This window comes from Eucyclogobius newberryi, unplaced genomic scaffold, assembly GCF_026437365.1.
Source record: "Eucyclogobius newberryi isolate DKJ021-1_F unplaced genomic scaffold, fEucNew1.0.hap1 SCAF_5, whole genome shotgun sequence".
NCBI classification, from domain to species: domain Eukaryota; kingdom Metazoa; phylum Chordata; class Actinopteri; order Gobiiformes; family Gobiidae; genus Eucyclogobius; species Eucyclogobius newberryi.
The window spans coordinates 28,942,435-28,959,243 of record NW_027316167.1 but is presented as its reverse complement, the minus strand read 5'-3'; the positions used below and the strand labels follow the sequence as shown (position 1 = coordinate 28,959,243).

At 43.1% G+C, this 16,809-nt stretch overlaps 3 protein-coding genes and 1 non-coding gene across 4 annotated transcripts in view; all 4 read left to right on the top strand.

Annotated features, from left to right (window-relative positions):
• neto2a (neuropilin (NRP) and tolloid (TLL)-like 2a) overlaps positions 1-1,667 on the top strand; it is a 34,228-nt gene extending 32,561 nt beyond the window's left edge. The window contains exon 10 of the mRNA XM_072465044.1: positions 116-1,667. Within this exon, the coding sequence (XP_072321145.1) occupies positions 116-838 (723 nt within the window). The 3' untranslated portion in view covers positions 839-1,667. The remainder of the gene's footprint in view (positions 1-115) is intronic.
• A 1,243-nt stretch (positions 1,668-2,910) lies between these two features.
• dnaja2a (DnaJ heat shock protein family (Hsp40) member A2a) lies at positions 2,911-7,554 on the top strand. The gene is made up of 9 exons (XM_072464666.1): positions 2,911-3,075; positions 4,113-4,172; positions 4,684-4,916; positions 4,992-5,072; positions 5,145-5,278; positions 5,357-5,553; positions 6,000-6,144; positions 6,226-6,353; positions 6,424-7,554. Exons 1-9 carry the CDS (start codon positions 2,998-3,000, stop codon positions 6,610-6,612), a joined length of 1,245 nt encoding a protein of 414 aa, XP_072320767.1. The 5' UTR covers positions 2,911-2,997; the 3' UTR covers positions 6,613-7,554.
• Positions 7,555-8,156: 602 nt separating this feature from the next.
• On the top strand, positions 8,157-8,230 carry trnat-agu (transfer RNA threonine (anticodon AGU)). The gene has a single exon. It is a non-coding gene; the product is annotated as a tRNA-Thr (tRNA).
• A 643-nt stretch (positions 8,231-8,873) lies between these two features.
• lrp3 (low density lipoprotein receptor-related protein 3) lies at positions 8,874-14,941 on the top strand. Its single transcript, XM_072464663.1, has 7 exons — positions 8,874-9,079; positions 10,806-10,944; positions 11,019-11,224; positions 11,352-11,968; positions 12,270-12,742; positions 12,861-12,993; positions 13,439-14,941. The coding sequence occupies exons 1-7, from the start codon at positions 9,019-9,021 to the stop codon at positions 14,159-14,161; spliced, it is 2,352 nt and encodes a 783-aa protein (XP_072320764.1). The 5' UTR covers positions 8,874-9,018; the 3' UTR covers positions 14,162-14,941.
• Positions 14,942-16,809: the final 1,868 nt, after the last annotated feature.

The following is a 16,809-nucleotide window of genomic DNA, read 5'->3' as shown; positions in this document are numbered from 1 at the left end:
TTGAGACGAGATGGTTTGTGTGTGAAATATATAAGAAACCTTCTGCAACTCTGCCAGTCTCATTTTAATGTATTTAAATATGTGGTGTGTTTGAAATAACTGGTTTTCTTTTTAGGTGGTAGTTCGGCGACCTGGTGTCTTCAACAAGGCGGGCTTACAGGAGGTGTTTGACCCTCCTCATTATGAGCTGTTCTCTCTCCGTGACAAAGAAATCTCCTCCGACCTGGCTGACCTCTCTGACGATCTGGAGAATTTCCACAAGCTGCGGCGCTCCTCCACCATGTCCCGCTGTGTGCACGAGCACCACTGCGGCTCCCATGGCTCCGTGACCACCGGGGGAGGGAGCATGAAGCACAGCCGCACCACCCTCAGCTCCATGGAGCTCTCTTATCATAATGACTTCTCCAAGCCTCCACCCATGAAAACCTTCAACTCCACATCCAGCTACAAGAAGAGCTGCTATGGCTACAAGCAGCACTCACAGACTCATGACTGTGACCAGCAGGTGATCGAGGACCGCGTCACTGAGGAGATGCCCTGCGAGCTCTACGGCCGTGGCGCTGGCAGTGTGGGCGGGGCCAGCGGAGGGGGCACGCTGGGGGGAGCTTCAGGGATGGTAGGAGGGGGCATGGGAGGCCCCGTGGGCATAGCAGGGGGAATGACAATGCCAGGAGGCATGGGGATGGCTGGAGGAGTGATGGCAGGACCCAGTGGCATTGCTGGAGGTATCGGTGGAATGGCAGGAACCTGTGGAACCCTGAGTGCGCGCGGCAACAGCGCCCGCAACAGCACCACCATAGTGGATCCACAACAGCGCTCCATGTCCATGGACTTCTAAAGAGAAAGACACGCCAAATGTTTACTTCTGTTCTCAACTCGTGGGGATGACCCCTGGGCCTACTCTTGTGAAAATCTGTTCTGTTCAGAGAGACATGAGCGTGGTCATCTAAAGGATTCAGAGACTTGTTTTGATGCTCATTTACTCTGCACTCACTCAGAGGCATCTGACTTTACAGAGGATCGAACCACAAACTTCCTAGGCTCAATTTTACATTTACTTAATTGCCATGCACAGATATATGCTATAATATCTAGTTTGTCTTCTAATTTATTGAAGGTTTTATTTGTGTCAGATGTGTCTTGTACTTTTAAAACCAGTTAAAAAAAAGCCAAACTGACAATGTTAGGTGAAATTATATTAATCTTTTTCATATGTTCTTCTGAGAATTTCACACCAGTATACAGTATGGTGCCAATAAAGATCTGAACTCATACAGGAAAAGCTGCTCATACTCTTAAGAATAGAACTATGAAAGTGTTTTGATATTCATTGTTACCTTACTCACAGAGACACTTAAAGAATCTGTACTATTTTAGGGGCTGAAAAGATAAAAATATATATTTTTGCTCTGGGAGCCAAATCGTTTATGGGGCATTATATTATAGCAACGAGTTACCATTTCTAATTAAAAGGATTTAGTTGTGAGACATGAAATGAATGAAAGTAGTAAAATAAACGTCCCAGACCTCATCTTTATTTAGTGGTTTTTATAACAAGTGTAAAACAAGCACAACCGTCTCCCCAATGAGACACATGTAGCCTATGTGACTTTATTTCTGGTTGTATGATTCCATTCTGTTTAATTAAAAGGAAAAAGTACCCACTTTTAATGCTTTTTTCATTCATTATGTTCAATGATGAGATGAATGTCGGCCTACTTCGTGCTAACAACCGGAAAAACATGCTCCGTGTCAGAGTTTCAAAGACGAGATGGTCAACTCTTCAGCCGGGGTGGACAGAGCACCCAAACATACTACAAGTACAAAAATGTGGTCCAAGAAATGTTAAAAAGCTTTAGTATATTTGGGTAAACTAGAAGAGTAACTGCCAGGACATAACATCTGATTTATGATTGAGGTTAATGTAATTGGAAGGACAAAATTGCATAATAAACTAAATCCTGTATTCAAAGGTCATATACACAAACATTGGAAAAACATACTCGTTTATAGAATGTTTATACCATTTCATATGAAACCATTTCATATGACACACATTTTCTGTCTTGACAAGGGAGCAAATAATCCCCAAGTTCAATTTAAATACTGTAAGGGAAGGACTTTTATTTTGCCATTTACCTTTATGGATGTGGTATTTACCCTTTTCGTAAGTTGTAGAGTCCAAAAATAATGTGTTACAAGTCCAATTGTAATTTTGTCTATTTTAAATTTCAACCAGTTTACTAGTTCGTGCCAGAAATTCTTGATCATGCAACATGAGAAAAAAAAGATGTACAACGATATTAATTGATTATCTTCATTGCATTTCTTTGAATTTGATGCATTTGTTTGTCAGTCTGCCATCACTATTAAACATTTTTACATTTCTGCCAAATTGATTTTTTTTTAAATTAATGGTAATATTTTTGCATTTTCTTTTTAATTTAATTCGATTTCATTAGGCCAGGTTATTAGCCTGTAGAATAGTTCAAGTAATTTTCAGTTTAATAAAGTGATACAAATATTTTCATATAATTGGCTACTTAATTTTTTTTTGAACTCGGTGAACTAAGAATTTGACCTTGACTTTTGACCTTGTTTTCATACCGACTTAGAACGAAAACTGTTTCCTACATAAGCTATTTGTACCACAAGATAGAGCTATGTGACCTGGAGAAGTTATGGGCTAGTGGCGGATCTGCTTATGGTATTTATTTATGTATTTATTGTATTTTATTTTATTTATTTACTTTATTTATTCAACGTATTAATTCGGCTCATTTATTTATATATTCATCCATTTACCAGCTCATTTTAGCCCAAACAACCATATTTCAGTTTGAAGTTCTTGTTTCGTTCCAACATGTCATGACGCACTTGAACCACGTGGCGGCGGCAGCGGGCGCGCGTGAGCGGAACTGCACAGAGCACGAGAGAAACACCGGCTCCCTCTCTTTGTCCATTCACCTCCCGCTGAACAACATCCACAGCAGCTCCATGGCAAATCCCGTCGATACCAAACTGTACGACCTCCTCGGAGTGTCCCCATCATCCACCGAGAATGAGCTGAAGAAGGTAAAGCGATCCGAATGCCCAAAATGTCTGTCTTTCTGCCGTTTTGTCGCGAACATGCTACAATCAGGAAATGGGTGGTGTGCGTAGGATGCTAATGCTAACAGGTAAAACATCCGCGACCTCGTTATCGATGGATCGGATTTTCGTTTTTCTTTTTTTTTTAAATGACACGCCGTTTTGGGATTGGTTTTAATCGGATAATGTAAGCAAACATTACTGACATAAAGTGTGAAAATGCCCCCCCGCCCCAGACGAACGACCTCGCGTTTGCTTGTGATGTTACGTTGCCATGAAACGCGAGGTAAGGTAGGTGAAGCTAATGCTAAGTTAGCTAAACCACGGCATTATTGGTTGTACCAGTCTCAAATGTATACATTGTTTATTCCCACCAACCTAAATTAAACTAAGATTTGTTGCATTTGTGTTTTTTTTTTCTTTTTTAGTGCGTCAATTTATGTTAGTGTGTGAGTCAGATCTGTGGCAACGTGAGAGTTTATGGCTTTTGGATTACACAATAATCTGAACATTTATACACAACGGCTCAGATACAAAATACTTAACAAATAAACACGACGTGCTAATAAACAGTGATCTTTTTGTACCCGTTTTTAGTGATATCTTGGGCCCTGGATGTCCTTTTTTCATCAGCTGATCATACACGGTGATAAAACTTTAGCGGTGGCTAATGTAATGTTGTTTTGTATTTATAGTGTTATTTACATGTTAACATACATTTTCCATCACAATTAAAAGGAGCAGGGAGTAGAACATACATTTTATACATGTCTGCGCCTTTCTCCTTAAACGTGATACAACATAAAACACAAGATGGTTCTGAACACGTTTTTGTTTAACTGGTTTTTCATTACGTCACATGCGTTACCTATTTGACCTTTACACCATAATGGGGGGTTTAATTTCACAACTGTAATCTTTGTAGTGTTGCTGTTGTTGGGTGTGACTGGCTTAAAGGGGCCCTGTGTGTGTGGGGGGATGTTCTGATTTTAGTTAAACCCACTGTACTTCTTTTCTTCCAGGCTTACCGGAAACTGGCGAAAGAGTATCACCCTGACAAAAACCCTAATGCTGGTGACAAGGTAAGATATAGTTTTAGACTTTGTTATGTCCGGGGAGAAGTTAGTTTCCATAAATGCAGAGCTTGTTTGACAAAAGGATAGTAGACTTTAGAGCAAAGTGAAAAAAGTGTGTAAGTTACAAACCGTATGTGTCTCTTGACTTTTAAGTGCACGACTCAGATTGCACTACACTAAAATGTAGTTAAAATCATATCGTTTTTGCTGAGTGTGACCAAACTAAGTATTTTTTGCTAAATAATTGGGATCATCGCTCGTGTAGTAAATTGTCCCTGCACTTTTAATGGGACTTTGTGTATTGAAGACTTGGACAGATTCCTTTTTATATAACACAGCTCTACTTCTTGTAGTCGTCAACTGTTTGTTTTTAACTTGTCTTCACAAACTGCTGCCTGACTGGTTTTAAGCTACGACAATTATTTACTACAGGTTATCCCACCAAAACATGAAAACCTGACCTCCTTTAACTGTGTGTCCTGATTGGCCGGTCTATTTTGCTGTGTTTTCACTTTAGTTCAAAGAAATCAGCTTTGCGTACGAGGTCCTGACGAACCCTGAAAAACGAGATCTCTACGACCGCTATGGGGAGCAGGGTCTGCGGGAAGGAGGCGGAGGCGGTCCCGGGATGGACGATATCTTCTCCCACATCTTCGGCGGTGGGCTTTTCGGCCACCCTTTCATGGGCGGCCACAGTCGCAGCCGCAACGGTGGCCGGCGGCGAGGGGAGGACATGGTTCACCCGCTCAAGTAAGACATCCAAACGCAGACGAGTATTGTAGCGTTTTAGGAGTGTCGAGCTTTAACGATTATTCTTGTTTCCAGGGTGTCGCTGGAGGACCTCTACAATGGCAAAACGACCAAACTACAGCTTAGCAAGAATGTACTTTGTAGCGCTTGTAATGGGTGAGTTCCACGTTTCGGTTTTCTTTTTATTGCCTGTGTAATTTCCATTGATTAATGCCGGTTTGTGTTCAGGCAGGGGGGAAAGACAGGCGCCGTCCAGAAATGTACCACGTGTCGGGGGCGTGGCATGCGCGTCATGATCCGGCAGCTGGCGCCAGGGATGGTCCAACAAATGCAGTCCGTGTGCACCGATTGCAACGGGGAAGGTACGGACGGGGCGTGGCATGCGTCTCTGAGCGTTCCCAAAGACTCTATCTAATCTCGCGTCGCACTCTTTTGTCCAGGCGAAGTCATCAGCGAGAAAGACCGCTGTAAAAAGTGCGAGGGTAAGAAGGTTATCAAAGAGGTGAAGATCCTGGAGGTCCACGTGGATAAAGGCATGAAGCACGGGCAGAAAATAACCTTTGGCGGTGAAGCGGACCAGGCGCCGGGGGTCGAGCCCGGGGATATTGTTCTGGTGCTGCAAGAGAAGGAGAACGAGGTGTGTGACCGACGCGTGTAATGTGAAATCAGAAGTGACCTTTCGTTTTATGACATGGAAACAGACTTCAAACTACTCTGGTCTATGACCGTATGAGCTGGATTCTTTTGTGTTGTCCTATCTAAACTCTAAATGACAAATGTTCTGTGTGTGTTAGTGGGAATGTGCAGTTTATACAGCGCTCTTTATTTATGTGTAATATTTTCTTATGTATATTAAGTGTCCAACAGGCTAATGTAGACTTTTCAGAGATTTCATAGTAAGTTGTCCGACTACTCGATGTATTTGAAGCTAAAAATGTGCATGTGACAGTTTAATTCTGGTTTAACGCGCTCCAGTGATTTTATCCGGGTAAACGTTTCAGTGACATGATGTATTTTTTTGTTTTTAACCCCAAACAGAGTCCATTTTCCCCCCTAATGTTACGTTGTAATTGTTTTACCCAGACGTTCAAGAGAGAGGGCAATGACCTGTCGATGAGCTACAAGCTTGGCCTGGTGGAGGCGCTGTGTGGCTTCCAGTTCATGTTGAAACATTTAGACGGGAGACAGATTGTTGTGAAATATCCTGCTGGCAAAGTCATTGAACCAGGTATGATCCTTTACATGTTTGGTGAGCGGTTTAAAGTCGGCCAAAGCTAGTTCAAAGGTCAACTCTTGCGTCATTTTCCAGGCTCGGTAAGAGTAGTACGAGGAGAGGGGATGCCGCAGTATCGCAACCCCTTCGAAAAGGGAGACCTGTACATCAAGTTTGAAGTTCAGTTCCCCAGCAACAACTGGATAAGCCCAGAGAAACTTCAGGTTTGTGATGCCCCTGCTTTGCTCTCGGTTTGCATTTTTGACATAAATAATACTTGAATGTGATTTGCAGGAGCTGGAGGACATGCTCCCCTCAAGGCCAGAGCCCCCCATCATCACTGGAGACTCGGAGGACGTGGACCTGGAGGACTATGACGCCAGCCAGAGCTCGTCCTCGAGTAACCGCAGAGAAGCTTACAATGACAGCTCTGATGAAGAGGGTGGGCCCCACGGCCACGGGGTGCAGTGTGCCCACCAGTAGGCTCCGCCACACCCCACTGTTTACTCGTGTATAAGTAAACACGGGCACCAGGGGCCCTCAGACTCTGACATGGCCCTGGTGTGTCCATGTCACTTGTGTTTGTGTAAGTTTGATCTTTGTCTGAGGAAAGCTCAGATGACTTCTAAAAACTGCTCTCAAACACATTAGACTCTAGTTTGAGTGTAGAACTATATACATATTTAAATTAAATTGTTTAGTTGCTTCATTGAACTCTGGATGTTGACAGTTCGGCCTGATCATTAGCACTCTTATCCCTCTTTTTTTAACTGAAGATGAGGTGACGAAAGAAAGACGCCTGTTTGCAAAGTGTGTGGTTTGCATTTTGTTTTCATAGTATTTTCCATAATTAATTTAAAGAAACTAAACCTGATGTACAGACACAAACATGTGATGAGTCCCCGGGTCACACAAAGACACTTCATGTTGACACCATCAGAATGTAGTAGCATGTTCCATCAACCTTCACAAATCTATTGCCATTTAACTTTATTCATATGTTAACTTTGCTCACAACATTTTAATTTAACTTTTAATATTATTTCAGTTGTCTTTGTGTGGCCAGGCACAAACTTGTAAAACACAATGTGAAGTGCAAATCCTTAACTCTGAATCAAGCTACACCACTTTGTTTCTGATTTTGACTTTTTTTTTTTTTTTACTGCTTTATTTTCTCTATGCGTTTTTACGTGTTTTCAATTTCTTTATATTAATTGCACCATAAATTGTTACATGTATATTAAAGCCTATTAATACTTCAATCAGCTGCTGTATTTAAAGCTGTGTAAGTTGAGAAAATAAAGGTAAATTGCTTGTATCTGCTGAGGCCATGTGCGTGTAAAAGCTGTGGTTCAGTATCAAAAAAGAACACTTCTTACAAATCTGTATGAAGCTGCTGAATTCTCCAATAAATCGTGAAAATATTGTAAGACTGATTTCTTTTACAAACCAACGCAATAGTTTAGAGCTACGAGTATTGAAGTCCTTCACGGTCAACAATACAATTCTGACAGACATTTTACTTAGTTGTAGCATTTGGGGGAATGATGTGTTTATCTTTTTTAATAACTTATGGATTTTGTGTTTCCACTAGAACAGGAAAAACAAGATAAACTCATACATTTAACCACGTGAAGGACCTTGGGACTTATGACGTAAACATCGTTAATGAATCAGTTATTCTTGAAATTTGGGAAAGAATACATTTTTAAAATTTCTTATGAGAGTTATGTATAAGTCTGAGCTGTACAGAAATGCAAAATAGCAGGTTTCAGATTTCTTTTTAAATATAATTAGCTCTATCAGACACAAAAACATATGCTTTAACTCTAATAAGGGTTTCAAACTGAAGTATATCTGAAAACTTGAGTCTCAAAATATCTATTATATATATTTTCAATGTTATAAAATGCATTTCTGTCAATAAGCAGTACAAATATCATATATTTATAGGCCTTTCTTTTAATGTCTTATAAACCCTTTCAGTGCTTTCCGTTATAAACCGTGTTGGGATCCTCGTCATCAGCGGCGCCGTGGCTTAGTTGGTTAAAGCGCCTGTCTAGTAAACAGGAGATCCTGGGTTCGAATCCCAGCGGTGCCTTTTGCTCTCCTGACTCATTCACACCGCGGCTTTTATCTCATAGTCAAGCACGCGCCTTTATATTTAATGCCTTTACTTGTATTTATTCAAAATTAAGATAATGACACGAAAACAAATGACACGACCTACATGCTTTTGTAATGCTCACATGTGACCACGCGAGGGCAGTATGTTATATTCTATATCAATGATGAAAAAGGATGAAAACAGACTGTGGCTCTGGCTGTGCGGGCTTTAGTGATGAAAGAAAAATAAAAACAAATAAACGGTCATTATGTGTTTGTATTTGTAACGTACACGCTTAAAGATAAACTCTTTTATTTATCCACTTCAGAGGTTACAAAGAAAGAACAGCGCAGCACACACAGAACGGAAGTAGCTGTGTAAAATAAGACTTTCCGTGTCTTTATTTCCCATTACAAAACGTACAAAAACAAACATCAACGCTGTTATACAACGTTACGGGGCTGCTCCAATCCCCAGCTAACACCCCGACTTATTGTTTGAAATCCACACACGAAAGATAAAAAAAACAAATAGCGGAAACACCCCCCTCCCCGAACTATTCTGAAGGGCACGCTCGCGCATAAACACCGCGAGCTTGACGCGAGGAAACGAGCCACCGCTGCAACAAAACACAATGGTTTTTCCTAAAGCCGAGTCCATCGGTCTTCGCTGCGTGTCGGGGACGTAAAAACCGCATAAATGCCAGTGGCTCTTTTTGTCTTCACCCATGTGGAAGAAAGCAGAACCGAGCCAGGTAACAGCCGCCAAGTTCCCGGCGGACAATGGGACTTTTGAAGCCGCTTCTGGGACTGCTGTGGTTCCGCTCCGCTCTGATCTTTGCAGGTGAGGGACAACCACCACCACAACCCTCCGCACGGTCTCCTCTGCCCCGCGTGCAAACCGGGGCCAATCGGTTCATCCAACGCGTTATTTTCTGCATGTTTTTCTTGTTGTTGTCTGGTGGTGGTGGTGGAGGAAGGATCTTTAACACAACCTCCTCCTCCTCACACCCTTTTGCAGCGCCAGTTTATTTACCTGCTCGTAGTTTCTCGCGCGCCCTCGTCACAGTTTCGTGTATTTACGGTTGTGATTGGCTGCAGTGAGACGATCCCGGTGTGTCGTTATCGATCTGCGGTGGTCTAAACGATCGGGGGGTTCGCGTGGGAACATGGATGCTCTTTCACGGCGCTATCGGCATTACATCACTGGTGTGTGTGTGTGTGTGTGTGTGTGTGTGTGTGTGTGTGTGTGTGTGTGTGTGTGTGTGTGTGTGTGTGTGTGTGTGTGTGTGTGTGTGTGTGTGTGTGTGTGTGTGTGTGTGTGTGTGTGTGTGTGTGTGTGTGTGTGTGTGTGTGTGTGTGTGTGTGTGTGTGTGTGTGTGTGTGTGTGTGTGTGTGTGTGTGTGTGTGTGTGTGTGTGTGTGTGTGTGTGTGTGTGTGTGTGTGTGTGTGTGCGCGCGCGCGCCCCCTTTAATACTGACACATAGACACTAGAGATGCATTAAAATGATATGTAGTTGCTTTAATATCGTGCTCGTGATTGTCATATGCATTGATGTTGATCTAGATGGCTGTGGCTGGTGAGAAATTGGACTTGAATAGAAAATATAAGCTATGGATGATATGTAGAGGTCCATAAAGTCTGTGTGAAATCAGAAATCAGAAAGGGTGTATTGTCTTGGTGATTCTGTGCAACATTACACAATTAACAATGAATGAGTCAAAAACAATAAATCTGGCATCCCTGGGTTTTTAATGATGTCTGGTTTTAGTGTAGCTCATAAAGCTGTAGATATTTTCCTTCAATGTGAGTTACCTGATTGTCACACTATGAAAGAAGGAAGTACAGTCACATAATGGCCCATTTGAACATTGTCTGTGATTTGATGAAAATGTTTTGCAAATGAGGTATATTTTATGTTTCCTTCCGCTGTGGCAATATTAGACCGCTATTTGCAAGTATAAAAAGTCTGGTAATGCAGCTTTAATGCACATTCCTGGCTTGTTCTTCTTTTAAATGATCAATACCCATCACAGCCTTGGAAAGCTTCCTTCCGCTGAGGACACGAAAGCCAAATTTACACATGCAATTTACCTGCATTTTAACTCTTCTACAAAGGGCAAGATGAATAAATGGGACTCCCTAAATAATCAGCATTTTGTTTTGGGTCCTAAACCTAATCCTAACCTTAACCTGATGAAAAATGACAAATTTAGGCCGTAAAACTAAATTGCAGAAGATTTGCCAGTACTAGTAATTGTTCTGACAATATAACCGACAATTTTCTGGGAACTATGGGTCAATGAGGCTCCAATTCACCTTATGCACAAACAATGGCAAGCTATATTTTTCTGCCTGCCAGTTTGTTTCTTGTTTTCCCGATCTCCTTTTCTCCATGCGTCGTTCCCTTGAGTAGTTGCCCTGGCTGCCATAATAATAACTGCTGCCAACGCTAACCCCATGGGATCTGCTCTCGACTAGCACCAATTCTGAGAGCGCTTTAGAATAAACTACAAATCATTTGTCAGAGGGTTTATGAGTCATGTTTGTACACATATTTTTTTCTCAGCTGGCTGCAGTGAGCGAGTGGAGGTCCACACCGAGCGGAGAGGGGTCATTTACAGCCCGTCGTGGCCTTTAAACTACCCCTCTGGAGTCAACTGCAGCTGGCACATCCAGGGAGGTCAGGGCGAGGTCATTACCATCAGGTATTTGTACGCTGCAAGTACGGCGAGGCATTGTGGCCCAGGGACTATTTTCTAACATGTTTTCTGCTTGATAGTTTTCGTAACTTTGACCTGGCTGAGTCTGAGCGGTGTTCAGGTGACTGGCTGGCACTGACTCCAACATGGGAAGGAGAGTCAAGGCTGTGTGGCGCTGTGCTGCCTCCACCGTTCATCTCCACCAGGGGGCGTGTTTGGATCTCCTTTCACGCTCAAGCAAACAGCTCAGGGCAATCCCAAGGCTTCCGGCTCTCCTATATCAGAGGTACTTCTACATAGTCATCATTCAAGTGCAAACTATAACTTCTGACGTCTTTAGTTCAAGACATTTGACTGTTTTGTAGTTGAATTGCTTGTAATTTCTCAATGGTTTTGTTTTGTCTTTCTTATAGGACGCCTTGGCCAGAGCAGCTGCCAGCCAGACGAGTTCCTGTGTGGGAATGGGAAGTGTCTTCCTCGTTCATGGAGGTGCAATGGTCAGGATGAATGTGGAGATGCCACAGATGAGCGCAGCTGTACTCCTCCTCCTACACAATCCCAGTTTGGCCTCTGCCCTTTTAACTCTGTTCCATGCACTCAAGCCCAGTCCACACGCTGTTTGCCGCCGTCCGTGCGCTGCAATGGTTTTCCGAACTGTCCGGATGGCACAGATGAGCACGGCTGTCCTGACACTACGTGTGGTAAACGTTTGGGGAACTTCTATGGCACATTTGCCTCCCCAGACTTTTTCCGCCCAAACAGGAGCTCGACGGCAGAGCTCAGGTGCTCGTGGCTCTTGGACACTCAGGACCCCAAACCCATCGTGCTGCAGCTGGACCTGCAGCTGGGCCCAGGGGACTCATTGCATGTGTACGACGGGCTGCTGCAGCGCGCAGAGCACCTCTTGCAGGTGCTGTCCTACCACAACAACAGACGCCCTGCTCTTCTGGAGTCCAGCCGCGGACAGATGAGTGTCATGTACCTGGCTCAGCCCCACAGCCCTGGACATGGATTCAACGCAACGTACCAGGTTCACCTCTGCTTTAAGCACCTACTACTGCTTTACTACTGCTTTACTACTACACTTTATACTGTACTGGCTCAGGCACAGAGCCACTTAACACTTGCCTATCTGTAATTGTTTAAACCATTTTTCTATTATATTTTAGAACAGAACAGTCATTTTAGGTTGTTTAAACTACCAAGTGTGTATGAACCACAGTTTAATTGAATATTCCTGCTAATTAATTTGTTTCTGTGCTTCTGGTGATATTGGCTTATTGTCAAGTTGTTAAGACTTAACCATGACTTTCCCTTTCTACATTCTGAAGGTCAAAGGCTACTGCTTCCCAGGGGAACGCCCCTGCGGTAGTGATCAGGGCTGCTACTCAGAGCGCCAGCGCTGTGACGGCTACTGGCACTGCCCATCAGGACGCGATGAAGAAGGCTGCCCCATCTGCCCAGCGGGGGAGTTTCCCTGTGAAGGCAACAGCGGCGTGTGTTACCCACCCACCGAGCGCTGCAACAACCAGAAGCGCTGTCCAGATGGTTCTGATGAGAAGAACTGCTACGAGTGCCAGCCAGGAAATTTCCACTGTGGGACAAACCTGTGCATCTTCGAGACATGGCGCTGTGATGGTCAGGAGGACTGCTTGGATGGCAGTGACGAGAGGGACTGCATGGCTGCTGTGCCCAGGAAGGTGATCACCGCGGCCCTCATCGGGAGCCTGGTCTGCAGCCTCCTGCTCGTCATCGCTCTGGGCTGTGCCCTCAAGCTGCACTCCCTCCGGAACAGAGAGTACAGGTGGGTCTGCTTTTATTTACTTCAATTTAAAGTTATTTTTGTAAATTCTGTATAGTTTATTGTTGTTGATAAACCGTCCTTGTATTTTATAGTCCTTGTTTTATTCTCTACCCTCTAGATCATTTGAAACTCAGATGACGCGAATGGAGGCAGAGTTTGTTCAGAGAGAGGCTCCGCCCTCTTATGGTCAGCTGATTGCTCAAGGCCTCATTCCTCCAGTGGACGATTTTCCAGTGTATAATCCCTCTCAGGTAAAACTGTCTCTGTTTGACGTTCTTTCATGCTAAAGCATTGCAACAGTAAAGTGAGGACCAGTCACACTTCATTTCAGATTTGCGTCTTTAAACCGAGTCTGCAGTGTTCTTTCACAGATGGCAATAGTGGGTGGTTTGCATTTGTTCAGTGGGCATATCCACAGACTGTACTGTACAAAAGCTACACAAAGCCACAAATATAGCGGTGCAGGCCTACAGCCCTAACTAGCAAAGTAGCCTGTGTAACTATACTGAGCATTTAGGACTTTAGGACCGTATCTGTCCTTATAACAAATATCACACACTGACTGCAAGCTATTCCTATAAAGTAGAACTTCAACATGTCATGATCATGATTTTTTTAGAAAAAAAAAAGTTTGGCCCAGATATTTACCTCATGTCATGTCATGTTATGTCATAAGTGTACATTTGTGTACTGCAGGCATCCGTGCTGCAGAACCTGCGGTTAGCCATGCGGCGCCAGATGAGACGGCACTCTTCTCGCCGCTCGTCTTCCTCCATGTCCCGGCGTCGCCTTGGACACCTGTGGACTCGTATCAGAGGCCACGCCCCTCTGCTGGACTCCCCCGGACCCCCCCAGATAACACTAGGTCTGCACAGCTACAGGACTGCATCTGAGCCCCATATCCCAACTGGATTTGGTGATGAGACAACAGTGAGGTCACACTCCTGTTGCCATGACGACATTAACCTCCAGCCCTGTTTGTCTGAAAGCCCCCTATCCTCCCTGTCGCCACAGTCCCAGACAATGGACAGTCCAGAGGAGGAGCTGGTCAGGAGTACACATTCTGAGCATCCCATCCCGGGACAGGGTGAGCCCTCTGCCCTCTGCGGCCCTGTCCTCACCCCACAGGAGCCCACTGCTCCTACACATCCTCGGGTCTCCAGAAAACTAGTGCTGGAGCTGGCAGTGAATCTTAAAGGAGTTGCAGTCAGGCGCTACTCCCCCCTGGGACCCCTGTCTCCAATGTCACCCCTGGTTTTCCCCAGTGGCACTCGGACTCCCACAGCCCAACCGGATTCCGAGCCCTCGCAGGGCTCTCCCTCGGACACAGACTTGACTCCTGATGTGCCAAACAGAGGAATGAAACCATGCAAAAGGAGAGGGGACAGGAACCAGTCTACCAGAGCGGGACTCTCCTGAGAGAGGGCCAATGTCCTTTTTCTGCTCCGTCCTCTTTTTAATATGATGCAGTGTGTGTTCTGCTGCACTGACCTTGTGCTGTCTAGACTAGACAGCAGAGCAGTTCCTCAGCCAGCCACAAGGAGGCACACAAGGCACATAAAGCTGGTCCCAGGCAACATAAACGTTCATGTTTCACTAGAATGATGAGATGATCTTGAAATACAACCAGCATCCGTGGTTCTCATAGCTTAAATCATAAACATGTCAGCTAAATGAATTTCTTGCGATGCCAAAACAGCCTTTGTGACATTTCCCAGAGCCAATGTGCACCGCTTTAACTGTGAGCCATAAAACGCAGTGCATCACTGCAGCTCTTTGATTGGATTTGTCCTCCAACATCTTATTTAGTTCAGTAATTTATCATGGATTCTTGTCACTACATATTTTTGAAACGCAAAACAGTGAAACTCACCTTTACTATTTAACAGTTGTATTATATTTGTCCAGGAACAGTCTGATATCAGTGACCTCTTCTGTCTGCACTGATGTCCACTTTTTGAGAATGTGGACTTAGGGAAGTCATCAATGCTGTGGAATTGTATACGTGTCTCTCGACTGATTCAAAGACATCTATTTTTGTGAGTACAATACATGCTGAAATGTGATGCCATTTTCTTCTTTCTGCCTTCGCCGATCAAGCTTTACTCGAGTGCTTGATGCTTTTTATACAACTCCACTGTCCGAGACACTGCTGCTTACCTTTATACTGTATGCCATTGTAGGTTGAAGAATGTACCAGTCTTTCCATTTGAAGTTCTATGAGTACACTGCTGCCTCACGTCGTCTGCCCTGTTGCCTGTTCTTATTTTAAAAGCTAAACGTGCCATGCATTATTCTTTGTTTAGCAGCTGCTACACGTGCCATTAAAATATGTACTCATGATGTCAAGTAACCATAGAATTATGTCTTCATTTTCTCTTTATTCATGTTTTCCAACTTCGTAGGATTATTGTACAGATTATGCCTGAATGTCTTGTATTTTTTGCTGTAAAAATCGAGAGGTGCATTTATTGCTAAACTTTTTTAAACAACTTGGTTTTGACTGAAACGCAGTCCGCCGCTGTATCAAGAATCTCTGGGATTGTTATGACATGAAAGTATGTGTAAAAAGACTAATAGTTCACACTGTTTTGTTCAGGTGTTTGAGACCTTGAAAACGCATCAGTGGAAATGAGGTCGGCATGTTCAGTTCATTGTAACCACATCACAACCAAGTCTACCAGCTCAACCGCCAATAACACACAATGTCACACAACAAAATGCAAAGCTATACAATTAAGGCAATAATCAAAGCATTAACTGTGAAATTAAACTAAAATATTTGGCAATTATTTGGTGTATTATGGAAAAAGCCATTTCTAAAGTAGTTTTAATTTGCAACAAAATGCATTTAATGTGAACAAAAATCTGAAAATGGCAAAATGAATGGATGAAATCGTAATATTTGTGTGAAGCTTACAAAATTACCGTCATACTTGTTCAGCCTTTCATAAATTATTGAGTTGCATCTGATATCAAGTTATTTCTAAATACAAAATTAACTTTAATTGTACATTTCATTTCGAGCCGTTTGTATATTTTGTGTCTGACACCATCGTGACATTTACTCACTGTGCAGCCTTCAGTTTTGTGTGTTGTATTCAGTGCATTGAATAAACAATTTCCATCATAATGTGTGTTTTTTTTAAATTAATGAAAATACTCCATGTGCCGCAGGCTGCAGCGTCGTTACCGCATGTCCTCCCTTCTCTCATCCCCATTTCACACTGAGCTTTCCTGTCTAATAAAGCTAAAACATGCAATATTATTAACCTAATTTATAGTTATCCTTTTATGTACAGGCATCAGAGCATACAGAGGAATGTGGTTCTTGAGGATTTCTCTGTACAGTTTATTTACAATTTCTGTTGACGAAAAATATCTGTCTTTTTTTTTTAACATCAATAAAATCATCTAGCAGCAGACCAATGGAACGATGAACATTCTTGACCCCCCCCCCCAAAAAAAGAATATAAATACCGTATTTTCTGGAGTATAAGTCGCACTAGCCAAAAAATGCATAATGGAGAAGAAAAAAACATAAGTCGCATTTTTGGGGGGGAAATCTATCACTAAATCCATTGAATTTTTCTTCCTCGGCGTCACTTCTAAACAACTCTGCCAACTCCGGTGGTAGAGGAAGTGCCGATTCTTCTTCTGTGTCAGTTAGAGCCTAGAGCGCCCTCTTGCAGTTGTCAGTGTTAACGAATAATATCACATATAAGTCGCTCAGGAGTATAAGTCCGGCCAAAACTATGAAAATATGTGCAACTTATCGTCTGGAAAATACAGTATATGACTTGTTGTGCAAGCACTGAAGAGATATCAACCGGGCATAGCATAATAAAATAAAAAAAAAGGTTAATCACATAATTTCATAAAAGCACTTGTTAGCGCGTGGCAAATATAAGACCGCCACATTTTTTATTTTAGTCATTTTTGTCAGCAAGGAGTTAGTATCAAAAGTGGTCTACGCGAGCAACAGCGGGGCCCCAGTCACAGGTCCCACACTATGATCGCTTGTTCATGCTGGATCCGACAGAATTGGTGTAATTTTCGGTAATAAC